Raw genomic sequence first — 27,274 nt, forward strand, 5'->3', positions numbered from 1 at the left:
TACATTTAAATATTAGAAATGGAACAAGAAGTGTTTCTTGAAAACAGACTCCTAAAGAAGTGCTTCAAATATACAAAAATACTTCCACATATTCACAACTGTGTTATTGCTGCTTAACAAATCACCCTAAAATTTAGTGGCTTGAAACAGCACAGTGTGTATGTGTGTGTGTGTATGTGTGTGTGTTTTAAGAGATAGGGTCTCACTCTGTTGCCCAGGCAGGAGTGCAGTGGTGTAATCGTAGCTCACTGCAGCTTCAAACCTCTGGGCTCAAGGAGTCTTCCCACCTCAGCCTCCTGAGTAGCTGGGACTGCAGGGGTGTGCCACCACTCCGGACTGATTTTTAAAAAGTCTTTTGTAAAGCTAGAGTCTCGCTATGTTGGTTGCTAAGTCTGATCTTAGACTCCTGGCCTCACCCTTAGAAAGCACTGGGATTACAGGTGTAAGCCACCATGCCCTGCCTAAAACAAGACAGTTGTTTAAGCCTCATAGTTGCTATAGGTTAGAAACCTAGGCATGACTTTCCTGAGTCATCTGCTTCAGGGTCCTTCACAAGCTGCAGTCATGATTTCAACTTTGGCTGCATTCATCTCAAAGCTTGCTTGGAGAAAGGTCTGTCTCAAACTTGCTTGGAGAAAGGTCTGTTTCCAAACTCACTCATGTGGTATCAACCATCAGAATCCATTCTTTGCTGGTTGTTGGACGGAGGATCTCAGTTCTTAATTGTGTGTAAATGACTCAGGGCAGAGGCAGAGTTCAGTGGGAAGCTGCGGAGCAACAGCTTTGTATATGTAGCTGTTGTCCAGAGATGTCTCTCTCTTGGCTTCATGTGGCGTCTATATAGGGCAGCTCACAACATAGCAGCAGTCATCATCAGAGTAAGCAATCAGGACAATAGATAGAAGAGGACAAGCAAGATGGAAATCACAGCTTTTGTAACATCTTGAAAGGAACATCCCATGACTTGTCTTATGTTATTTCTTAGAGGCATGTCATAGGTCTAGCCCGCAGTCAGGGGAAGGGGATTACTCAGGGTATGAGTACTTGTAAGTGAAGATCATTAAGAGTCATTTCAGATGCTGCTAACCACAGCAGCTGAGTATAGATGCATATGTTTTGGAGGAAAGGGAGAAAGACTGAGTAAGATCCAGAGACTTTTAAGAGCTTTGCTAATTTTGCTTCTGTCTTTGCCCAAGCACCTTGGTTCAGTCTTTTGCTTTCTTTTTTTGCCATAGTGGCAAAAACCACACTTTTGCACCAACCTAGTAGCACTTTGCTTCATGTTTGCTGTATTGTTGCTTCCTTTTGAGAGAATTTACCCTGAAAATAACCTTGCTTATGTGTTCACCTGCTTCTCCTGGCTTTGCACATTATGACAGCCTGGTATGCTATCATGAAAGGTGACAGGATCCCAGAACTGATTTTTGAAGCCTTGAGCTGAAAGGCTGCTGCTTTCTATAAGCAATTTTACAAATTATGGATAAGACTATATTTACATATGGAGGCTGGTACTTTTGGAAACTGTTCCTTGAGGTGTTTTTTTTTGTTTTTGAGACAGTCTTGCTCTCTTGCCCAGGCTGGAGTACAATGGCGTGATCTTGGCTCATTGCAACCTCTGCGTCCTTGGTTCAAGCAATTTTTGTGCCTCAGCCTCCCGAGTAGCTGGGACTACAGATGTGCACCACCATACGCAACTGATTTTTGTGTTTTTTAGTAGAGACGGGGATCTTGCCATGTTGGCCATTCTAGTCTCGAACTCCTGACCTCAGGTGATTGACCTGCCTCAGCCTCCCAAGGTGCTGGGATTACAGGCGTGAGCCACCATGCTGGGCCCTGTTCCTTGAGTTTTAAATAAACATTTACAAGTTTCTGTGAGGAATGAACTCTTAAAACATTTAAAGGACAAGAATGGTTTTGATCACCTTAGCGTTCTTTGCACTATTATGTGGAGAATAAAACAAGTGAGACCCTCCTTAGGCTGACATTCTTTCTTCTGGAATACAAAAGAGTAGTTGCTTTTGCTTTGCACAAAATACGGGAGAAAAAAAATCAGAATTTTAATTGGAGAAAGGGTATAACCAATGAGGAAAGAAATTTTAATTGTAATCTTCGGACTGGATTTTTTTTTTTGAAGATGGAGTCTCCCTCTGTTGCCCAGGCTGGAGTTCAGTGGCATGATCTTAGCTCACTGCACCCTCCCACTCCTGGGTTCAAGCTAGTCTCCTGCTTCAGCCTCCTGAGGAGCTGGGACTACAGGCACACACCACCACGCCCGACCAAATTTTTTTTTTTTTTGTATTTTTAGTAAAGACAGGGTTTCGCTGTGTTAGCCAGGATGGTCTTCATCTCCTGAACTCGTGATGCTCCTGCCTTGGCCTCCCAAAGTGCTAGGATTATAGGCGTGAGCCACCGCCCCCGGCCTTGCAGGGGACAGGACATTTTTGAGACTAAAAGGAGAAAAATAAGTTTAAAAATAATTCTTGAATTGTCCTTTGCATAGTTTACATTAATTTTCAGTATCCCCTCTGTGACCTGGTTTGACCGCTCTTTTGCCTAGGTGTGATGTTTTTGAATACATTATTGAGAACCTGTTGTGCTAGGCACTCATCAACAATATTTCTAATCATCACAGCAACTTGAACGATATTTTCTTCATCAATAAAAAGAGAATGAGGTTCAGGGCAGTTTAGTAAGATTTCCTAGGGCACTTCAAGGTTGTCCAGTTTAGTGCTTCCCGACCCTAATGCTTACCGTCGATCGTAGATCGGGGCTCTTTCCCATTTTACCCTGATCCTCACCCTCCCCCAAATGCCCTTAGGGTAGTAAGTGGTACACCAGGAAGACTGCTACTTATAACTGTTCATTTTCAAGGAAACTTAGGTATCTGTGCAATTAAATACCAGACAAATGTTTTTTTTTGTCTCAATCTTGTTTAATTAGTAAACAACAAATTAGGTCCTTAAGAGCAAAATGTATGGCAAACTGCTTTGGTCCAGGCAGTAACCCACGTCCATGAGATAGATTATAGAGCCACTTAAAGGTAGATGAAAATTATGCCGAGAAACCCAGAAATTAGATTTGGGAAGCAGAGATTTATTTTAGTGAGAGCAGAGTTTAATTATTTTTCCATTATCATTGGGTTATGGGTTAAATGGGAAAGTTAAACCTTTATCGTCAAGGAGAGGAAATGTTTTGTGCTTTCTGGTTTTTTATTGTGTTCTTGTGAGAAATTCACCTCTCCAGGTATTTTTGTGCTCAAAAATGGTGGTTAAATACTATCTCAAACATCTTAGTTTCCTGTGTAATAGCTGTTGAAAACATAATTAGAGGAAATAAGAGGGGGCATTTTAGTCAGTAAAGCTGATGACCAGAACCAAGAATGATAGAGTTCTGTGGAATTTTACTTTGTAAGCCTGGTCACTGGTGCTTTGATCTTATGCAAAACTGTACTGTGTCTTGCTTGAAGGGTACTTTGCATTTTTTTGTTGAAGCTAGTATAAACTTCTCATGTTGGCTTATGGCCAGCGATCCCTGTTTCTCTGAAGCATGGAGTGATTTGTGAAGTCACTTTAATGGCATTACCAAGTATTGTTAAAAAAATTAATGGAGGTTAGGAGATTTTATTTCCCTTCAGTAATGAAGGAATAGCTTTTCTGTCCTTCCAAAATCTTGGAATAGGTTAGTGTTGTGGTTGGGAAGTATTTTGGTTAATGGAGTCTCTGTGTATAAAGGAAGTGAATTTTGCCTCTGGCATTCCATAGCTGAGGTTCATAGCTGGTTCATGCTCCAGCTTGAGTAACTTTGTCTGGTAGTTAGTACACGTATAGAGAGAAGTGTTTAATAGTTGTAAATACTTTCTTTTTCAGTAAGAGTCCACTTAGTAGTTAGCTAATAGGGTCACTGTTAGTTCCCTTCCCCACTCCTTAAAAATCTTGGCATGGGTTAAGCGAGTAATTCTAGATATTTAAGTTGAGCCTCTATTGGATGGCTTGATCAGTGTCCCCACCCCTGCCCCCCACCTTGCCTTAGGCCTCTCTGTGACTTTTACTAAATATATAGCAGTGTTCTGACCACAGTTGTGTAGTTGGAACACTTTAATTAAAGACCTTCAGGGCACGTGAGCATCTTCAGTACCCTTGTCTAAAAGAAAGTGTTGACTGCTGTACTTTCATCCTTTATGAATTCTTTAAAAGCATCTATTATTTTTAATTTGCAGCAGCTCTTGCCAGGTAAAAAGTTTTGGGAAACAGATGAATCCAGCAAAGATGGACCAAAAGGAATATTCCTGGGTGATCAATGGCGAGACAGTGCCTGGGGAACATCAGGTAATCTAGATCTAGCATCTGTACTGTGATTTATGCCTGTCTTAGAGCTCCTTTCCTCAGCAATTGGCAAGTCATGAATTTTACATCAGTGACATAAGCATGTCAAGCAGTGTCCTCTCCTGTAGTATAATTGCCATTAAGGAGCTTATATGATGTAATTTATTAAAACATAATTAACACAAAATCATATCTTCAATATTTTTTGAAGTGCTAGCCACAGGGGAATGGTCTTATTTGAAACGACCATAATTTCAGCTGTAACGTTTTGTTCTGTACTGCTGTCAGCATACTTGGAATTAGAAAATCCACACCTGCCATTTGAAGTTCATGTTTCTTTTTCTCCCCTTGCCCTTGTGTACCGTGTATGGAATGATCTATCTTTAAACGTGATTGGGACCAAATCAAGTCACTGGGCATGGACATTCTTCTGGCATACTACCCCTGAAGAGGGATGGGGAGAACTTACAGAGGCAGACACACTGACAGCAGAAAAAGTGACAGATGATAGGGAGGAAGGAGACAGAAAACCCAAAAGCCAATGTCGTGTATTACAGTACAACGTAAGCATGGAACCTCATGATGTCAGTGAATTGTCAGAAAAGAACAAATTATATTGTTTTTAAAAAGGGCAGTAAAATCATATTTTGTTTTAGTAATACTAATAAAATATATTAAAAAGAAATCCTTTTACTTATAAAGGGGTAAAAATTTTATCCACTCAGCTAGATAAACCAGATAAGCTAGATAAACTGTTGTATTCCTCTGCTATCCTGGATAAATGAGGAGTGTGTTCCATTTCCTTAGCTTATGTTGAATATCATACAGTGAGGGACACGATAGGAGGTTTTGGCTCAACTGACCATGGCAAGTTTCCTGATTCCATTGGTTTATCCATGAGACATCACTCATAATTTGTTTGAGCCTCTGGCTGCACTGTATCATGCTTGTGTATCTTTTTTGTAGATCATTCAGTTTCCCAGCCAATCATGGTGCAGAGAAGACCTGGTCAGAGTTTCCATGTGAACAGTGAGGTCAATTCTGTACTGTCCCCACGATCGGAGAGTGGGGGACTAGGCGTTAGCATGGTGGAGTATGTGTTGAGCTCATCCCCGGGCGATTCCTGTCTAAGAAAAGGAGGATTTGTAAGTTGGCTTGAGGAACTTGTTCCTATCTCTCTCTCTCTCTCTCTCTCTCTCTCTCTTTTTTTCCCCTAAAGCAAAACATGCCTGTTTAGTTTCCTTAGATGTTCACAGCATTAATTACAGGGTATTTTCAAACAACGTTTGTTGTAAATAGAACTCAGCAAACATAGTAGGAGATGTAAACTCAACTTTTAAAAACTAAAGTAATAATGTTTTGGTGGGGGGACACATTGATAGTATTGTGAGATAAGAACTGAAATCTGGATCAAAGTTCATTGGTCTATCAGAAAACACCATTTTTACTTTAAAATAAAAACAAAAGGGGGGTGGTGAAGGAATTAAAAAAATAAAGCTGATGCTGGGATGTTAACAGGGAATTCCAGATTTGAGAGCAGTGATTTGCCAATACCCGAGAAACCTTAATATAGATCAGATTATAGGGCTATTCTTGTTTTGTTAGCTACGATTTAATTATAGAATCCTCTTTGGCCCTCCTTGAACGGCTTTGTTTCTCACACCTGGCCTGTCAAGAAATTAGGGATTCTGTTAATTCTTTCTTACGAATTTTTTTGATTCATTATCACTGACCTCTCTGATGCTAAATTGTAGTCAAATAAGTCTCTGTGTCTATAGCCTCTTTCTTTTTAAGTCTTAAGCATTTTTCTGTGAGCATCTGTGATAACCTTTCTCAAAACAATTTCTTTCTTTATCATTAACTTTCTAGATCGAGAAGTGTTAAGATGTATTTCCATTTGAGTCTTCTTCATTTTGAATTCTGCGACTGTTGTCATATTCCAGGTCACAGACAGGAAGGCCATGAGAGGCACATGAATCTTCTTCCCTCCCTTTCTCCTGTCTAAACTTGTTTTGTACTTTTTCAAAGACATTTCTCCCTGCAGTCATTTTGGGCTGATATCACCTGATAACAGTCATTTAAGAGATTTTAATGTAATTTGTGGGAAAGAACAGCAGAAGAACCTTCTTTCCCACAAATTGAGAATTAATATTATAACTGTCTTTCTTTAATAGCATTTGTTGCTCAGTATTTCTTAGTGTTATACATCTTTTGCTGGGTATCAGAGGCTTGGTCCTACTTTCCCTATTCCACATTAAATTTTGTTAGAGTAACAGTAGTTCATTTTTGGTGCAGCTTTCTCAAGTGTCAAGTACAGTTCTTAAGTACTAGCTATTCTAAAGCTGACCTGATTGCTTTTCGGTGTTTTGACCCTGCAGAGACCTAGGTCAGGTTTAGTAGCTTGTGAATCAGATAGGAGATGGCTCCTGTTATTTGAACTTTCCCAAGGGGCTGCTTGGGAAGAACAAGATCTACCCTTTGGATGTGAGTTACTTCTCTTTCTTCACCCTATCCCCAGCTCACCTCTTTTTCTGTCCTCACTCTTTCCTCATCTTATGAGCACAGATTCCTCAGCAGAAATTAGTGTTGTGCGTCAGTAGGTTGCTAGTGTGGTGAACTGGAACCTGTGACTCTAGCTGTGAATTCTCTGTCATGTGTGTGATCAGTTTCTAATTCTTGGGCACTAACCAGGAGGCATGTGCCTGCATTACTGTGAAGCTTGTAGGAGGCAGAAAAATAGTTGGAATTAGGAGGAAGATACGTGGCGGGATTGAATCATTTTGCCACTTATTTTTCTCTCTTTAAACAATCATCTCACTAGACGGTTATTTTGATGACAAAAGCTGTATCATTTGTCCTGGGAGACTGGTGATTTACCTCTTTTACAAAAGAATCGTGACAGAGGAGGTTAAGACTTCAGGCTAGATAGATGGGGCCAGAAGATTGGACTTTAACCATCAAGATAATTTACTGAGCTTCTGAGGTATGCATAAAGATAAATGAAAATTCTGAGGTATGCATAAAGATAAATGAAAATTCTCCAAATCTGTGTTCCAGCTTCTTTTAGAAGGAAGATTGTGGGTAATGGAATATTATCCCATAGTTTGACTTAGATTGCATCTATAGAGTGATACAAGAGGACTGATCTAGTGACATCAAGCCACTTGTTGGCACATACAGTCTTCTGGTGGGTGGAGACCTGTGGCTCAGTGAACTGATTATTATTGTTATTATTATTGAGGTGGAGTTTCACTCTAGTCGCCCAGACTGGAGTGCAATGGCACGATCTTGGCTCGTCGCAACCTCCACTTCCAGGGTTCAAACGATTCTCCTGCCTTAGCCTCCTGAGTAGCTGAGATTACAGGTGCCTGCCACCATGCCCGGGTAATTTTTGTATTTTTAGTAGAGACCCGGTTTCCCCATGTTGGCCAGGCTGGTCTCAAACTCCTGACCTCAGGTGATCTTCCCACCTCGGCTTCCCAAAGTGCTGGGATTACAAGCGTGAGCCACCGCGCCCGGCCAGTGAACTGATTATCAGCTTTGTGGTTGTATCCTCTTGATTTTATACCTAACCTGACTTTGCTCTGCCTGTTGGTCAGGATGACACCTGACCAAAGCTCTTTTTGTGGAAGCCTGAATCACTTTATTTTTGTCATAGTATGCATACATCTTCTTGAGGAAAGTGAGCCTTTTCTTTTAAAATCTAGTCTGTCATTTAAAGTGTTGAATTCAGAGAACCAGGAAGATAGGATTTTTGCTTCTTGTAGATAATTGTTCTAAAGGAGGAGTGGTATTTGGTAGTGTATGGGGTCAGGGCATCCACGTATTTTTACTTTTGGGGTAGCTGTATCACCGTTAATTCCAGTAAGCCTCACTTTAATCCTGAGAGCTGAAAGCATCATCTCTGATGGTATAGTGATTGTAGACCTCAAAGCAAGTAACTAAGAAGTTATTCTTACACACTGACAACAGATAATTGAGACTTTAACTTTTCAGGTAAAGGTGTTCAGAACTAAAATAAATCTCTATATAGTGGTTTACCATTTTCAGTGAACTTTGCTGGTTACGGCTAGATTGAAGCTGTTTAGCTCTTTGTCTAGCTTGAATTCATTTTGATTGTACAAATGGTCTCAGTTTAGTGGCTTTGGCTTCTGTGATAAGAATACATTCCGGCTAACAAGAAGAATCTGGCAACCTTATTTTGTTCTGAGCGTTCACTGTAAATTTCTGGTAGTATTCCACATAGGAATCTCAAACTTTAGGAGAGCAGCTTTCAGAATAATAGAGCTCAAAAATATCAATCAAGTCTTTTATTTTTCTTTTCTTTTGTATCCTTTATTTATTCTTGGAGTAGAACAGGTGCTCGCCCCACAGCCCCCCATGGTTCAGGGTGGTTACAAAATCAGATGTAATTATTGTATTTTTGAGGCCCATGGGTGAGATTGCCGTCTAAGGACCCTGCTCTCTGGAATACCAGCTGATCTTTTTCAAATAGGTGGAAGCCTAGCCAGCCAAAAAGTGGATCATGATTTCTACCTTGCTGGTTTATGGTGCCCAGGGAAATGAGAAGATCACTCTAAACTTTGATTAGGGTAATGACCACCTTAACCTCACAGAAGAAAAATTTTTAGAAAAAATATATTGGGAAGGTCTTTCTGTTTGTTCTGTAGAGAGTATCTGCTTTTTGATCTGGAGGATGTGTACACATTCGTAGTATACATCTATTTGGGCCGTGAAACTTGTTTGTCTAGGTTTCACTGCATTTACTTTAGGTAACCAGTGCTACTTAACTTTCATAGGTTTTGTTTGAAAACTTCTGTACAATGTAATGCAGATAGAAATCAGGGGTTTGAGTTTCAAATGGACCTTAATTCATCTGCAAAATGAGGATAATCAAAACTTAACAAAGTCTAATTCATACGGCTGTGTAGCATATGTGAAAATGCTTTGTAAACATTAGAAGTCTCACTACCAAAGTCAGTGGGCCAACAGCATTAGCATCACTTGGGAGCTTATCAGAAACGCAGAATCTCAGATCATACCTGAGAGCGAATGAATCAAAATCTGCATTTTGACAAGACTACCCAGATGATTTGTGTGCACATTAAAGTTTGATAAGCACTGCTATCATACGCGTGTCTCAGAAAACTCAGCTGGACAAAGAGTCTAATGATTAGAGCCTTAAAAGTTTCCTAGGGGAAAAAACATAGTATGTCTAGCAATTTTTAAGCCTTGGTGGGGAGGGCTGGTGAGGGCACTATGAAAAAGGCAATGGGGAAAAAATGTGAAAATTGGATAAAGTATTTTTTTAAAAAGACAACTGTACTTTCATGAATTTCCTTGTTTAGTCCTTGGAACAACACTTTGAGGTAGATACTATTGTCTCTATTAATTTATAGATGAGAAAACTGAGTCTTAGAGGGGAAATGGGGGGCTGAATTCAAACTTTGTTCTAATTTCAATTTTTAGCTATATTGCTTTCAACTGTGCCATACTGGCATTGTTTGTGAGTAGGAATCCTCAAACAAGGATCAGATTTAATGTGTTAAATTAAGAAGTATTTCACATGGCTAGCAGTTTCAAACTTATAATTTTTAATATTTGAATTTTTTTTTTTTTTGAGACAATCTCTTTCTGTCTCTTTCTGTCTCTTTCTGTCACCTGGAACGCAGTGATGTGATCTCAGCTCACTGCAACTTCTGCTTCCTGGGTTCAAGTGATTCTTGTGCCCCTGCCTCCCCAGTAGCTGGGACTACAGGAGTGCATGTGCCACCACACCCAGCTAATTTATTTATTTATTTATTTTATTTTTATTTTTTTTTGAGACGGAGTCTTGCTCTGTTGCCCAGGCTAGAGCGCAGTGGCACAATCTTGGCTCACTGCAAGCTCCGCCTCCCGGGTTCATGCCATTCTCCTGCCTCAACCTGCAGAGGAGCTGGGACTACAGGCGCCCACCACCATGCCCGGGTAATTTTTTTGTATTTTTAGTAGAGATGGGGTTTCACTGTGTTAGCCAGGATGGTCTCGCTTTCCTGACCTCATGATCCGCCTGCTTCAGCCTCCCAAAGTGCTGGGATTACAGGCGTGAGCCGCTGTGCCCGGCCCACACCCAGCTAATTTATATTTGAAATTTTAAATTACCGGTAGAGCTTGACATTGTTGTACTTCAAAGGAATCAGACATTTCAGTTTTTTGGCATTTTGTGAAAATGGGTAAGTGTGTGCAGGAGAAACCAGTGTTTTAGTTAACATTGTTATAGTTTTTGGACTCAGTGTGTCAAGCAGGTATAAAATACTTTGTAGAAAGAAGGGAGGAAAATGACTAATCCCATTAAATATGACTTCTGCTGCGTGAAGCTTTCTTTTAAGATCATGGCAGTAAGAGTAGTAAATAGATTTGAAATCTTCTGACTTCATTCAGAATTAATAGGTATATTAGGAAGTATTCCCCCCTTTATGTGAGTCTTTTGAGGAAGTTGAGCCATAAGTGCATGGATTCTGACCTCAACAATATATAGTTCTACCTACGTCTGCTTTTCTCCCAGTTCTTTGATATTTAGCAATTTCTCTGCCTCTCTGTAGGTCTGAGATCTCTCAGCACCCATCTTGGTTCCACTCTTGAGATTTTGATTGGGCTTGGCCACTTGCAATTTGAGCATTTTACTGAAGGTTGTATTTGAGCACTATAGCTTTGGGTTAACATTCAGCTAAAGAAAGCCCATAATTAAAAGATGCTGTTAAGCCTTTTTCATTTATTCATTTAGCTAATAGACTTTTCCAGTACTGTATGTACTCGATAATATATAACAAAAAAGCAAATCACAAACCATGCCTTTCTGATGCTTATGTTGCATTTAATTACCTTGGTTCTCAATTGTGGATACTTACCCGAGCTGTTTGAGGAGAAGCTTTTCACGACATTTGCAGGAACCTCTACAGACCAATCAGATCAATCTCTGGTGCAGAGGGTGGGCCCAGCCACCTGTGAATTTAAAAAGATTGCGATGCCTAACCCTAATCATAGAACCACTGCTTTGTGCAAATGACAATGCCCCTGGGAGGGCCATATTGGCCGTATACTTGTATTTGAGATTTAAACCACTTAATTGGGACATTTGAGATGTTTATTCTTGATGTCATGTATAGTGTTACAACGAAACACCATCCCAGTGCGTCTCTTTATTACTACTATTATATTACATTTGTGTAAAATGGCTTATCTTTATAAAACTTTTAGGCATGCATTATTTCATTGTTATTCATGAGTAAACAAAGTCTCAGAGATTAAATGACCTGTCCAAAGTCCCATGACCAGTAAGTGTTAGCAGTTGAGATAGAATGTAGGTTCTGTGCACCCTGGTTCAGTACTTTTTTTATTTTTATTTTTTTGAGACAGAGTCTTGCTCTGTCACCCAGGCTGGAGTGCAGCAGTGTGATCTTGGCTCACTGCAACCTCCGCCTCCAGGGTTCAAGCGATTCTCCTGCCTCAGCCTCCCGAGTAGCTGGGATTACAGGTGTGCACCACCACGTCTGGCTAATTTTTGTATTTTTAGTAGAGATGGGGTTTCACCATGTTGGCCAGGCTGGTCTTGAACTCCTGACCTCAGGTGATCCGCCTGCCTCGGCCTCTCAAAGTGCTGGGATTACAGGTGTGAGCCACCGCACCTGGCGGGTTCAGTATCTTTTAAAAGACTGGGCTAGGTGTTATGGCTCACACTTGTAATCACAGAGCTTTTGGAGACCAAGGCAGGAGGATCACTTGAAGCCAGGTGTTTGAATCTAGCCTGTGAAACATAGCAAGACCCCATCTCTACAAAAAATAAAAAATCAGCCAGGCATGGTGTGTGCATCTGTAGTCATAGCTGCTTGGGAGGCTAAGGTGGAAGGATCGCATGAGCCCTAGAGGTCAAGGCTGCAGTGAGTTATCATTGCAGTACTGCATTCTAGTCAGGGTGAAAGAGCGAGACCCTGTCTCAAAAAAACAAAACAAAACAAAACAAAAACAAAAAAAACAAAACTTCACACAGCTGTGAATAGTTTATCTTAAATATTTTTCAGAAGTGTAAAATTTTCATAAAACTTAGCCCATTTATACCTTTCTTCTATTGTCTTTAGGGTCTTCATGTTTTTAAGAGACCATTTTAAGGATCTTGAACCTGATACTGCTATTAATGAAATAAACTCAGGGTCTCACTTTGTCCCCAGACTGGAGTGCATTGCCAGTGCATATTTTGTTCTGAGCATTCACTGTAAATTTTTGGTAGTATTCCCGATAGGAATCTCAAACTTCAGGAGAGCAGCTTTCAGAATAACAGGAGATCTCAAAGTATCAGTCAAGTCTTTTATTTTTCTTTTCTTTTTCATATCCTTTATTTTATCTATTCTTGGAGTAGATCAAGTGCCCACCCCACAGCTCACTGCAGCTTTGAACCCCTGAGCTCAAGTGGTCTTCTTGCCTCAGCCTCCTGAGTAGCAAGGACTACAGGCGCATGCCACCTTGCCCAGCTAATTTTTTTAAAAACTTTTTTTTTTAGAGATGGCGTCTCCTCTGTGTTGCCCAGGCTTGTCTTGAACTCTAGGCTTCAACCTAGATCCTTCCGCTTCTGCCTCAAAGTGCTAGGATTACAGGCATGAGCCACTGCGTGCAGCTGATACTATCTCTTAATAACAGACTTTTGACAGAATGGTTTCCTATTTGTGCTTTTGTTTTTACTCAGAAGTCAGACTTCTGCCGGTCATTTTTATGGAGGGCCATTGTTGATTTCTTGAGTTTCTTTTTTGTTTTAAGTAAACTTTATATTGAAATATGACCTATGTTCAGAGAAGTGTACGAGCCATAAATGTTCGTCTTGAATTTCTGCAAAATCAAAACACCCATATAACACCTTCCCAGATCAAGAATTAGAAACTTCCCTTGGGTTCCCCACTCTCTAAAAGAAGGAGCCCACTATTTTGGTTAGGCATCAATAGCTTATTCAGAGTAGAAAACCCGGTATTTTGTAGGAATGGCCTGTACGATATTGGTAAAATGCAACACATTGCAGGGAAATATTTGAAAATCTGGCCCGTGGCAGTATAACTGAGAATGTAAATTAGTGGCTGAAAGTGTAACTTAGCAGTCAAGATTTCAGGCCATGCCGGGCATGGTGGTGCATGCCGGTAATCTTTGCTACTGGGGAGGCTGAGGCAGGAGAATCACTTGAACCTGGGAGGTGGAGGTTTCAGTGACCTAAGATCGCACCACTGCGCTCCATCCTGGGCAACAGAGCAAGATTCCGTCTTAAAAAACACCACCACAAAAGAGATTTCAGGCCAGTCAGCATGTAGATGAGCTGAGCAGGTTCTCAGTAAAGCCCTTGTGAAGAGCCCCTGAGGAAAGATAATGCAGAGCATTGATATGACTAGTGCACATCCCCTGCAACCAGCTGTCTTGCTTGTTGTTGAAACTTCCAACTGCTGCTTTATCCTCCTTTCTTTCCTTTAAAAAAAGAAAAAAAAAAAAAAAGACGAGTTTCACTCTTGTTGCCTAGGCTGGAGTGCAATGGTGTGATCTTGGCTCACTGCAACCCCCGCCTCCTGGGTTCAAGCGATTGTCCTGCCTCAGCCTCCCGAGTAGCTGGGATTACAGGTGCTGCCTCATTTTTGTATTTTTCTTAGAGACAGGGTTTCACCATGTTAGCCAGGCTGGTCTTGAACTCCTGACCTCAAGTGATCCTGCCTTGCCCTTCCAAAGTGCTGGGATTATAGGTGTGAGCCACTGCGCCTGGCCCTTTCTTTCCATTTTTGCCTACAGACCTTTTGAACTCCTTTTGAGAAATTGGAGCTGAACTGTTTCTTCTGAGCCAGTGATTTGATTTGTAGACTGCGGAAGATGATGACTTAGGCGTGGCAGTGGGATGATTCTTGTAATATTCTTTTGCTGTTGACATTAATGGTTTCTGATTCAGGCAGAGTTGTCATCTAGACCATATTACCACCTCCAGGACTCTTATTTAATGATGATAAGGACAACAGGAAGATCATTCTTATTTTAACAGTTCAGTTTTGCAGGATTTTTTTGTTCCTTTTAATTTTCTTCATCATATTTATTGAGCTTTTATCAGGCACTGCAGTCAGTGCTAGGGATATAAAAATGAGTACACAGCTTTAGTCAGGTTTGCCTCTGCAGTATGGAGGAAGCTATTGCCTTTGGATATTTTGAAAGATCTTTTTGCCTTTAGAACCCTATCATATTCCTATCTCTGCTTTGAGGAATCTCAATGTGGTGCATAATTGATTATCATTCAGTCCTTTTAAATCAATAACAGCCACATACTTTAAAGATTCTATTCTGAAGGGCACATCTCAATGGCCGTCAAAGCTGTGATTTACTGTTTTGATGCCACATGAAGCTAAGTTGTATATCCTTTCTCAGTTCCTTGTCATATTTGTTCCTTTTTTATATTATCTTTTTCTGTATCACATTTGAACAGAGAATAACTTTAGAAGTAAAATGGGCTCTAAAGTAGTAGTTGAAAGGTTTAAGAATGTCAGCCTTTCTGGGCCAGTGATCTCTTAAGAGCATCTGTTGGTTTTGGATCTACAGGCCTGTCCACAGTCAGTCTATTTATAACCGAGTGTCTGCTGCTGTGTCCTCCATTGTTGATTTCTCCCCATTGACATTTGGTTTTGGTGACTGGAAATGCTTTGCAGCCACTCTCATCTTCTGTTGAGTGGATCTTGCCTTGTACCAGGAACTTGAACTTGGTCCATGTGCATTTCTCTTCCTTAAACCAGGAGTCAGTTGTGGGGAAAAGCAAGGCTGCTTCCCTCTAGTTTTATAAGAACAAAGGGTTAAACCCTTAACCCTTTGGTGTAAGGTTCTGCAAATCTCTCTGTACTATGTCAAGTCACTATACCAAATCTTTTCCTTTTGGAAATCAAGGTACATGTACTTTATATGTCCAGGGCTTAACTTGGGATGTCGGTAGGAGGAGATAGACACTTCAGAGAGAAATTCTTTTGTATCAAATGCTTCAATTTAACATACTCCCACTTAGAGATCTCATGAATAATCTTTGTTACCAGTAGATGGTAGAACATAGTTATTAGAATACTTTTGGTGAAAGAATCTCAGAGTTAACTTGTTTTGAGGCATTAAAAAATTTAAGGGTCATCAGTGAATTGATGCATACCTGTGAGGCTTATAGGGTAGAGCTGGGAGGTGATGCAAATTGACAGGGCATATATCCCAAGATCAGGTACAGAATAATTGAGTTGATATGATGTCAGACCACACTTGGCTCAATATTTAGAAGTAAGGGAGGAATTTACATAGTGCAGTGGAGAAGTACGAAATTCTTTTTACAGGCTTAACAATTTTTTTTTCTATGCTATTAGCTATCATACCTGGGGCTTATTAAGAGTCATGCTATTATACAGAGTTAGGTTTGGGAGTAGAGAACTTGACCAAGAGCTGCAAAGTTATGGCTGGGCTTTGGGTAGGAAGAAAAAAAAGGAAGGAAGAAAATGGGTTGGTGGGACATTGGATATAGTAAGACTGTTCTGAACTCTGTAACATAAATGTATGTCTGTCTCCCTCATTTGGCAAGACCTTCTGCAGTGTTCCTGCCTCTGTGTTGTTTGTTAATTAGATTGTAATGTGTGAAAGGGCACAACACTATCCTCTTCTGAGTAGCATCTAGTGTAGTCTGGTGCCCACAACGGTTGCCCGTTATTATTAGTTGATGACGATTAGTGAAGCTGAAGCTATTTTTTAAACAGGGCCCAAGGGATGCAGACAGTGATGAAAACGACAAAGGTGAAAAGAAGAACAAGGGTACGTTTGATGGAGATAAGCTAGGAGATTTGAAGGAGGAGGGTGATGTGATGGACAAGACCAATGGTTTACCAGTGCAGAATGGGATTGATGCAGACGTCAAAGATTTTAGGTTTGTATGTTTTACACTTCTGATTTTTGAATGTGGGCTATGGGATTTTGTTTGTTTTGATTTAGTTTTACTTTGATTTTCGTTTTCTTCCCCTCCTCATGTTTTCTTTTTAAGAATCCAATCTAGTGTAGGCTATGCTACAAAGATTGTAAATTAACTGGTGAGGTGGAATTTTCTAAAAGTTGTCAATGCCCGAAGCGTTGCCAAAATGGTAGATTTTGCATTTGCATAGAACTTTAAAATCTGAAGAAAGATTCCAGAGAAGACTATTTCAGTGATTCTCAGATATTAAAATCACCTAGGATAGATGCCTTGGGACCTTTCTTAAGTTTCTCCCAAATTACTGTATTAGAGAGCTATGGTTACTAATGGAATATGTCATATCCCTCTGGTGGTTTAGAGGGAAAAACAGTTGAGAACTTGTGCATTATCTCATTTGAGTCTCATGAGCTCCTTTTGAGGTAGGTGGACCAGGTATCATTTTCCTCATTTTGAAGAGCCAGAGATGCAGCTTAAATGATTTGTTCTTAATCATATCTCTTCTGCAGATGCCTCTCATTCCATCTCTGGTCATGATTAATTTACAGGTTTTACCCTATTATTTAAGTTACACAGTATTAAAATAATGTATATTTATCTTCCACAATTGGCATGTATTCTTGAAAAATCTATAAAAATCCTTGTCCAGTTATATACAGGTAGAGGATTTTTTTTTAAATCTCCAATGTGATAATACAGGTAGAGAATTTAATTTTGAGTAATTTTAATATCAGTGTAAAGCTAATGTGTGTGCATGCACACACTCACACCCCTCTGCTTATTCTAATGTCTGCCAAAGTCAAAATGAAAATGTATTTTGGACCATCGTTGTAGGACAAGTGTCAGTTGTTTTGTGTCCCTAATCTAATTATTGTTAATCTTGCATGTGTAAATAATTACAGTCTTAAACTTTTTAAAAATTATTTTTATTTATTTATTTTTTGGAGACAGGGTCTCACTCTGTTACCCAGGCTGGACTGCAGTGACATGAAGTTAGCTCACTGCAGCCACCACCTCCTGAGTTCAAGCAGTCTTCCCACCTCAGCCTCCCGAGTAGCTGGGACTACAGCCGCACACCACCATGCCTGGCTAATTTTTATATCTTTTGTAGAGATGGGGTTTTGCCATGTTGCTAGGCTGGTCTTGAACTCCTGAGCTCAAGTGGTCTGCCTGCCTTAGCCTTCCCAAGTGCTGAGATTACAGGCATGAGCCACCATGCCCGGCCTGAATTACAATCTTTGGAAGAAATTCAAGGCACAGGGTAATAAATACTTACCTAAGGTCTTTCAGATGAGTTCGGGTGTCCTCTCCACCTTGAATATCCAGCAGCCTGTAGCAGTATTTTGTTGTATTTAAATGGGGGCTGGTGGTGGTGGTGGTGAGTGTGTGAGTGAGAGAAAGAAAGAGAAGGAACCAGAATAATACCTTTAATATGTACCAGCTACTGGACTACAGGATTTTTTGGGGTAGGAGGTTGGAGGTGGAGAAGAAGGGCATTGAATGTTGCCACAGGTTACACTCTTCTGTTTATATAATATTATATATTAGTCTGATTTTGGATCATATAATCCTGAAGTCCTTTTATATAAGGTGATGGTAGACCCTGGGTTACCCAGAACCTTGTGTCCTACAATAATTATCAATAGTGCCCTGTTTTTTGTTTTTTTTTTAAATCTTAGGCGTGTCCTGGTTTGGATGATAAATTACATCTTCCCATTACTTTTAATTCTTAGAATTGTCTACTTAACAGGGGCATATCCTAGATAATGAGTTCATCTTGTACTACTTCGGAATAGTCTGCTTATTTCGGTTTCTTAGAAAGGGGAGTTAGTTTTAGCATTGGTCAGTAATACCAACGACATGTAAAAACTTTTTTCATTCTGTTTCTTTCCTCACAAATATGCCGGGAACATAAAAACTTTTTAGAATCACTGAGTTGTGGAATTTCCCCCAGAAACCAACTTTTTCCATTGTCTCTGTATTTAAAGAGTAGATAGAGTAGATGTTGCATTTTGATGCATTTTGGGATCTGCTTTCATGGATGCTATAGACAGTGATTTTTCCACTTTATTTCAGTTTTCCTCAAACCCGGCCCCCTTGGTGAAGGGATGTAAATTAATAGCAATTAATGTGAATTTAAGGGGTGAGTTACATGGAATTGCCAGCAATAGAAGCATCAATTTAGAAGATGTAACCCTGTAAGCCCTGTAAAGTATCTCTGGTTGTTTTATAGAAATAGTTTTAAATACTGTTGATAATGAGCTATGTTGAGGACACTGTCCTTAAACTTGGGTTGCTGTAGTCCCTCCCCACTGAAAATAAGGTTTAATGCCCTTTACTTTCTCTGTTTAGCCGTACCCCTGGTAATTGCCAGAACTCTGCTAATGAAGTGGATCTTCTGGGTCCAAACCAGAATGGTTCTGAGGGCTTAGCCCAGCTGACCAGCACCAATGGTGCCAAGCCTGTGGAGGATTTCTCCAACATGGAGTCCCAGAGTGTCCCCTTGGACCCCATGGAACATGTGGGCATGGAGCCTCTTCAGTTTGATTATTCAGGCACGCAGGTACCTGTGGACTCAGCAGCAGCAACTGTGGGACTTTTTGACTACAATTCTCAACAACAGGTACTGTGTGTGTCTCTGTCACCCTCTCTACTCTCCCTCCAGCCAGCACGTTGTTCAAGTAATTAAGAATGGGGGGATGGGGGAGGTGGTGGCATTGTTTCAGGCTATCCATAGCTAGCCCTTGTGAACCTGTTAGTGATGTAGGTTTACAGAGTCCCCTCATGAAGCTGGTCCCTATGCTGAGGTCACTGGCAAGAGGCCACCCTCCTCTGTGTGTACTCCCTTTGGTTCTTCTCTCCTCAGCAGCTGGGGAGTGGATGAGGTAGTATTGCCTCTTGTAACACAACCCTCTTGGGTGCTAAATTAATCTCTGAAGATTTATGTGGTTGTGATGTTGTTGGTTTGTTTTGTTTTTAAAATAGTAAACTCTACTATCCACCGCTGTCAGGAGTGTAGTGCCAGGTCATCTTACCAGTTGTGTCTTACAGTTAAACAAGTTGCTCCAGATAGCATAGACAAGGATTTGGCATCTTTCAAAAGTATTAGAATGCGATCAGAGGAAACCACACACACAAATCATTCAACTTAAAATCTACCATGAAATTGCTTGGCTCTTTTTCTTTTTTTAAATTCATAAGTCCCGGAAGATGTTGTGTGTCTACCTTCTGTTTTTGAAGACATGTAGGACTACCTCTAGGGTTAACTGATCTCTGTGTTTATTTATTTATTTTTTAAAGAAAGGTCAGCTGTCTGAACTACAAAAGAGGGGCTGTTAGTTTCCCAATCTTGTTAAGTTCTCCCTTGTGGTGGAAGCAGTTTGATTAACCATGAATTTCTGTTACTCTTTAGTAGTTTTGTAATAGATCGTTAATACAGACTTCTAGGTTTGAAAGGTTAGCATCTCATTTTGAAGTTTAGAAATTCTATGTAGGGAAATTAGCTTATGGTCTTTGGAGATTATTATGCCATGTTGTACCTTTAGTTATTGTCATAAATAGCTGATACTAAATGAATTTTGATTGATAGAGTAAAAAGTTAAACATATGAAGTTTCCCTTTAAGTCTCCTGTGTCGTTTATGAACAATAAATACCTTTAAGGGATTGTGTGAATGTGCATATTCATATAAGGTTAAATTAACAAAATATCTTTCAGAGAGAGTAAACTGAAAGTGTACACTCTTCTCTGTGCAGTTCTTAGTAGGTATGCCTGCCTCCCCATATGAATTGACTCTCTGTGCTTTTTTTCTCTTTATGGCCATTTTTGGTTCTTAGCTTCCGTTCCCAGTGTAATGCAATCTAACCCTTTCTGTGTTTTTTAAGAAGGATTTGTCTCAGATTTCTTATGAACAAAAATATATGGTTCTTTTTTTTTTTAACTGTTCTTTACTTCATAATCAGAGTTGATATTCTTTTTTGATTTATTGATCTTTGGTTTCAAAATAATTTTACCAGTTTTTGGAGACTGGACAATTATTAGAACTTGAACAGAAATGTACTTCTATGTACCCACAAGTAGTTAGCATGATTACATCATAGCTACCACTTATTCAAAAATATAAAACCAAGGGTGCCCTCACCATATATCTCAGCAGTTATTGAAAGTAAACATTATTTTGAAAGTTAATCTCTTGTTGGATTCAGGTTTCCTGTGCATGTCTTGGTTGCTGCAACATAGAGGCATTTTTACACAGACATACCACTGTCATGATGTGAGTGTTGTTTTATCTCATGGGCCATAATTCTTTTCTGAGTAGTTTGTTTTATACATTCTTGTACCGGGGGCCCTAATAGCATACCTGGGAACCACTGGCGTAAGCCTCCTAGTATCTTTAAGACCCTCAATCTCTTGGTGTTCCTGTATAAGAGCTAGTAGTTGTCAAGAAGGAAGGATTCCTTTTCTATTGGAAATTGGTGTTTGTTTCTTACATTTTATCCCTTATCCTTTTAGTTTTCATTACATTTTATTCCACTTTTCATTTCTAATTTACGTCCACCTCATTTGTCAAGGTTCAGTACTGTCACCTTCCTTTCTTAGTCTCCAAACCAAAAAGCTGTCATGTCTGCCTCCCTTGAACTCCATAGCATTTTGTGTTTCCTTTAAGAGAAGGTGTTACCATGTTTTGTCTTGTGTTGTGATTACTCGTCTAATAGTCCTTGCCAGATTGTAAGCTCCTTGAGGGCAAAGACTGAACCTTACCCCATTTCCTCTGCATTGCTTTAGCAGAACAAGGTTTCAGGGGACTTTCCCCCATCCCTATTATAATATCTCAGTGCATCCTCTGTACGTAATATGCTTCCCAAAATTAAAATTTGAAACTAGCCTTTCAGGAGGTCTGGAGGCTACTCTTTGAGAACTACCGTGTTTTCTAATATGTGTGTCCTTTGGATCCAGCTTACCACTTATATACAAATAACTATACTGTATAATATCCAGGAAAGTTAGTTCTTGGATCAGAACTTAATATTTTAAGGCTCACTCTGTTGTCATCTGATCAGAAGCCATGGTCTCTCTCATGAGAAAAATGTACATAATTCTCTGACACTCAGTTTTGTAGATAACTTCAGGGAGACCACAGATTTGTGTTCTACAGATACAGCCTTCTGTTCATATCTTTTGTTCTTTGTAGCCAACCATATCTTTCATGAATAGAGTAAGATTCCCTTTCTTCTTCTTGATTTGCTCTCAGGTTAGTCATTGTAACTCATTTTATCATTTAAATTGTGCATGGAAGTACTCGATGACAAGTGATGAGACCATTTATGCCCATATCCTTGGAACCCTGCAACTATGGAGAGTGTACTCTGGTCTCTTGGGAAGGGAAGGACTTGTGGAACAAGTGGTTCTTTTTTTTTTTTTTTTTTTTTGTTTGAGACGGAGTCTTACTCTTTTGCCCAGGCTGGAGTGCAGTGGTACGATCTTGGCTCACTGCAACTTCCGCCTCCCGGGTTCAAGCGATTCTCCTGCCTCAGCCTCCCGAGTAGCTGGGACTACAGACACCCACCACTGTGCCTGGCTAATTTTTGTAGTTTTGGTAGAGATGGGGTTTCGCCTTATTGGCCAGGTTGGTTTCGAACTTCTGACCTCAGGTGATCTGCCCGCCTTGGCCTCCCAAAGTGCTGAGATTACAGGCATGAGCCACCGCGCCTGGCCAGAAGAGGTAGTTCTTTAGCTGTGCCTTGAAAGACTTTTTTATATACGAAGAAAATGAGAATTCTAGTGGAGGAAATAGTAAAACAGATATGTGTTCAGTAGATAATGTAGAAGTAGTCAGTCTGGTTGGTGGTTAGGTTGAAGAAAAATAACTAGAGAGGTTGAAGAGATGGTGTTGTGAGTCTTATGCTGTGTTGCCTATAGGAAATGAGAAGACATTTAAAGCAGGAATTACTTAATTATTATAGTTTGGTTTTTTGTGGTTAGTGTGAGTTTAGCAGCAGTTTGAGGCATTCTCTTACTCTTATTATTCAATTAACTGTTGACTGTTGTGTCCTTCTAGGAACCTTGGGTTCTGAATGAAACAGTAGTGGAACATTTGGGGAACTAAGTGCTAAATTAATGGGTTCTGAATCCTATCAGACAAGGGGAGGGCTCAATGAGGACAAAGGTTGCATGCAACTGACTTGAAGGACAGGTGGAATACATTTTGTTGCAGGTCAGAGCAGAGGTATGGAGCTGGGAATGACTGGTGTAGTCCTAGGCTGAAGAGAGTAGAAGATGAGTGTAGAAGAGGACAAGGAGGTACAGATGCCTTTGAAAATTGAGCCCCGGAGGCCTTGAGAACCAGCTGGAAGTCTCAGACAGTACTGATGATTGTGAGGGTTGGACCAGAGATCTAGTGCAGCACATATTTTTCTGCACATTCTGCTCTTTTTATCTTGGCTTTCTGAAATAAGCAACAAAGGTTATCATTTTTCTTGGTTTAGAGTTGTTTGCTGCAAATGGTAGGTTTGCCTTATTTGTGATTTTTTAGAATAGGAACCTGGTGTGGAGGTTGACAAAATAAGTAATTCTCTCTTTTGTTATATTTTCTTTCAATCTTGGCTTTGATTTGGTGTAATAAGCTGGTTTCATCAAACTTATTATCAGCCTATAATGAGATACATGACATGGAGCAGCCTGCAAATAGGGAAAAGGTAATTTTCATTTAATTCATTGCAAACTTAGTTCTTGTTAGCTGTGACATGGGATTTTGATGAGTCAGTTGGTTGTCTGGTCACTGTTAATCACTCTGAATTTAACCCTTGTAAGGTTTATTTATAAGAGCAGGAGTTTCTAATCCTTTTTTGTTTGTTTTTGTGTGTGCCGTGAACTTCTTAATAAGTGAACCATGTGGACTACTTCTCAGAATAATGTTTAAAATGTATAAAGTAGGATTACAAAGGAAACCAGTGGTATAAAAATAGCTGTCATATTTAAAAACAAAGTTAATTATATATTTACTTATTTATGATATGATGCATGAAATAGAAGTAGATGTACTAGCTGTCATAATGAGCACAAATAAGATTTTGAGATGCTTGTAACAACTGTAAAGTAACATGAAAGTATATGTGATTTCTGTTTGTGATAATGTCACAGGTATATTGCTAAAGTTAATGTAGTTTGTTGTCTACTATCATAATTGAAGAACATGCTAAATTTCAGGTAGATGTGCATGAGATAAAGATGCAGTATTACCCACCCAAGTACAAATATCTTGGGTTCAGAACCTCTGACTTGGAGTATTTTGTCAGCTTGAAATGCTCGTTGTTATTTCTAAAATGTTCTTCCTTTGTCTCAAATTCACTTCATTGTCTTCTTAATCCTGGAAAACAGCTGTGAGCAGTTCATGCATAATGTGTTCATACCATTTTGTACTGTGATGTTGGAGCAGTATTTATTTTTTACAAAATGCTATACAGTTGCCTGTTTCCTTAAATGCAGTTTAGAAAATTATTACTAGGTTTTGGCCAGGCGCGGTGGCTCACGCCTGTAATCTCAGCACTTTGGGAGGCCGAGGCGGGCAGATCATGAGGTCAGGAGTTCGAGAGCAGCCTGGCCAATATGGTGAAATCCCCTTTCTACTAAAAATACAAAAATTAGCCGGGCGTGGTAGCACACGCCTGTAGTCCCAGCTACTCGGGAGGCTGAGGCAGGAGAATCACCTGAACCCAGGAGGCGGAGGTTGCAGTGAGCTGAGATCACGCCACTGCACTCCAGCCTGGCGACAGAGTGAGACACCGTCTTAAAAAAAAAAAAAAAATTTGTTACTAGGTTGTATTATGTTACAAACGTGGCACAAACCAAAGCCGGGATTATATCAGTGTAGAATTAATTGTATTGTTGATCTTTATTTAGAATTCAGTTAATCTAAAAATAGCCTAATGTAGTATGTTTCACAAAATTGGACACTGTTGTACTAAAACTCTCATCTGTTAAGCATGAATTTTAACAAAGATTCAACATTCTGAAAATGAAAGTTGAAGTATGGTATTCATTCCTGCACGACCACAGTCAGAGGGGAGTGGAAATCGGCATGTGTTAAAAGTGTGGCAGTGTGATTAAATGTCATTCTCGTGAGGCCAAGTGTGCATATACTTTTAATGTAGGTATTTAATATGCTCAACTTTCTCTTTAATTTACAAATGATTATTCTATCAAGTGTCATGTGTATAGTAACTGACAGAGTGACTAGTAATTGATCAGTTGAAGCTTAACCTCTATTGTTATTTGACTTCGTTCAAATTTTACTTATGGTGAAGTTTTTCTCAAAAAGTATTAATAATACTTAGTGAAGGGATGTGTTTTGTTCTTCCCTAGGACCTTAGAAATCATTTGTTTTGGAATCAGATTCTTCATCTGCCAAAGAAATGCACAGATGATGATTTTTTTTTTTTTAGTTTAGCAGCATGGTTTAATTTGTATGCACCTACTAAAAATCATTGTAATCATTAGTTGATCATTGCAGTAGTTCAAATAACCTGGTATAAACTGGGCTTTTATCTAGAAACTTCAAGCAGTAACAAGATTTCACAAATTTCATATGCTGAGGAATGACTCCAAAATAAACCTTTTTCTTAAAATTTTAGAATCCCATCATTGATATAGTGCTTTTACTGTTTCAAAGGGATTTTCTCTGTGAACCCTGAAAACAACCCCACGAGGTAGGGCAGCTATTTTATTTTTACACATAAGAGGCCAAGCATGGTGGCTCATGCCTGTAATCCCAGTGCTTTGGGAGGCCAAGGCTGGCAGAACACCCAAGGTCAGGAGTTTGAGATCAGCCTGGCCAACATGGTGAAACCCCGTCTCTAGTAAAAATACAAAAATTAGCCAGGTGTGGTGGCGCAAGCCTCTAATCCCAGCTACTCCAGAGGCTGAGACAGGAGAATCGCTTGAACCCGGGAGGCGGAGGTTGCAGTGAGCCAAGATCGCACGCACCACTGCACTCCAGCCCCGGGGACAGAGTCTCGCTCTGTCTCCAAAAAAAAAAAAAGAAAGAAAGAAAAAATGAGTGAAGTTTAGGGACTTGTTTGAAGGTCGTCTAGTACAAGCTATGCAGATAGCTATTATTTTGGTTTCTAGCTTCAGGCTGTTTCTTTTGAACTTTGTATTAGAAGCGCAGGGCCTTTTAATAGGCGGAGTTGTCTCACCTTCAAATTCAACTACATAGCTTTTTCTTAAAGTAGTATAATGCAGAAAGTACTCATCCATAAAAACAAAAATGGTTTTCTTTCTTCCCTGTTATCTTTGTGACCCACTGATAGCAGCTGGTGGTCCTGGTGCGGTGAGATTTTGACTCTTTTTTTTTTTTTTTTTGAGACGGAGTTTCACTCTTGTTGCTTAGGCTGGAGTGCAATGGCCATCTCGGCTCACCTCAACTTCCGCCTCCTGGGTTCAAGCAATTCTTCTGCCTCAGCCTCCCGAGTAGCTGGGATTACAGGCCTGCACCACCACTCCCGGCTAATTTTGTATTTTTATTAGAGATGGGGTTTCTCCATATTGGTCAGGCTGGTCTCGAACTCCTGACCTCAGGTGATCCACCTGCCTCGGCCTCCCAGAATGCTAGCATTAAAGGCGTGAGCCACTTTGCCTGGCTGATTTAGACTCTTAATACAGACTAGGAGGAGTCCTGCCCTCTGCTTTTGGTCTGCTTGGGCTGCCTGGCTCTGGGAAGGAACTGTAAAGGGTGACTCTCAGAAGGGCTGAGTCTGTTGGGGGTGCTCTCCCCATTCATCAGAAAGAACATCACACATAAAGGACTCTTATAAATCTTTACGTGTGTTAATTTTAATCCCCACAGCAACCTGCCATGTTACATATTATCTTTATTGTCATATTAAAGAGAAGAAGAGAATGAGGCACAGAGAGATTAAACGATTTGCCAGAGGTGACATAGCAAGTCACTGGTGAGCTGAGATAGAAACCAAGGCTGTCTGGCTCCAGAGTCAGTGCTCTTAACCCCTGTCTGCTATGTATATAGTCTCAAACTGGTAAAAAAGTCAGGGCTGGCAGTACATTTTATTGTGGCCAGTGGCCAGGGGGGAGTGGGGGCGGTAGTCTTTTGCATTTACTAACTCCTTGTTTAGACATTACTCCTCCAGGTTTAGAAAAAAAAAAGCCATAATTTTTTATGTCAGCAACTGCTGTTGATAACAACAGTAATAATAGTAGTAGCTATCTTTCATAAGATGCCAACTACATGTCAGTCACTATATTGGGTGTTTTTGGCTGCCCGGATTCCTTTCCGGAATAAGAACTCTGTAGAGTGTTTTTAATATAGTAAGTGACAGAGAAAGGAGGCAAACCAGCTTGTCTACTTCTTAAACTATGCCTTCAGTATTTATTAGGAACCTCGATATGCTTGAAGTAGATGATACATTTTCCCCAGCATTCAGACTCTTGAACAACTTGTGAAATCTACCAAGTGAATTATAATTAACTGCGTCACATTTATCACTATACTGACCTTTAAGCATTTCCCCCAACTCACAGTATTTTGTTTCTCAGTTATGGGATATTCGCTTGCTTTGTGAAAAACATGAAAATGTTAGCAGAGCTCAGTGCTTTGCCCAGCAGATGGCATTTGTGTGAGTTTTTCAGGATCCTTTGGAATCTGTCACTTGCCAATTACCCAATTTGTTTTGAATACTCTGTATTTCCAGTTAATATTGCACCATTTACATAAAGAGAATGTGCCAAAATTGCTGTAATCTGTTCTGTAATCAAATCTGTCTGCTGTAGATGTATAATTTACTTTTGTTAAGTTGTTTACTGCAAAATGGTCTCTAGAAAATCCTTTTCTATTCACCATAATTACTAAGATATTAATCAGCTCTCAAACATAGGCTATATGGGGTCTCTTGTAAGGCTTGTTTGCTTTTAGTTAAAAGTAATAGTTCCTGCTTTCAAAATGTTTTAATGTGGTGGTGAAAACCACAAGC

General features: G+C 39.9%; 1 protein-coding gene across 43 annotated transcripts in view; it reads left to right on the forward strand.

Moving 5' to 3' along the window:
- The window catches only part of PUM1 (pumilio RNA binding family member 1), a 134,654-nt gene that overhangs the window by 54,331 nt on the left and 53,049 nt on the right, over nucleotides 1–27,274 (forward strand). For 29 of the 43 annotated variants that reach the window (XM_055390197.2, XM_055389979.2, XM_063700904.1 and 26 more), the window contains 4 exons: nucleotides 4,217–4,325; nucleotides 5,289–5,467; nucleotides 16,085–16,251; nucleotides 18,643–18,913. The exons of 4 other annotated variants lie outside the window; for them this stretch is intronic. In XM_055390197.2, coding sequence (XP_055246172.1) covers nucleotides 4,217–4,325; nucleotides 5,289–5,467; nucleotides 16,085–16,251; nucleotides 18,643–18,913 — 726 coding nt within the window. The remainder of the gene's footprint in view (nucleotides 1–4,216; nucleotides 4,326–5,288; nucleotides 5,468–16,084; nucleotides 16,252–18,642; nucleotides 18,914–27,274) is intronic. 10 more of the 43 variants (XM_055389982.2, XM_055389998.2, XM_055390090.2 and 7 more) reach the window with 2 other exon arrangements.

This window comes from Gorilla gorilla, chromosome 1, assembly GCF_029281585.2.
Source record: "Gorilla gorilla gorilla isolate KB3781 chromosome 1, NHGRI_mGorGor1-v2.1_pri, whole genome shotgun sequence".
In the NCBI taxonomy this organism is placed as follows: Eukaryota; Metazoa; Chordata; class Mammalia; order Primates; family Hominidae; genus Gorilla; species Gorilla gorilla.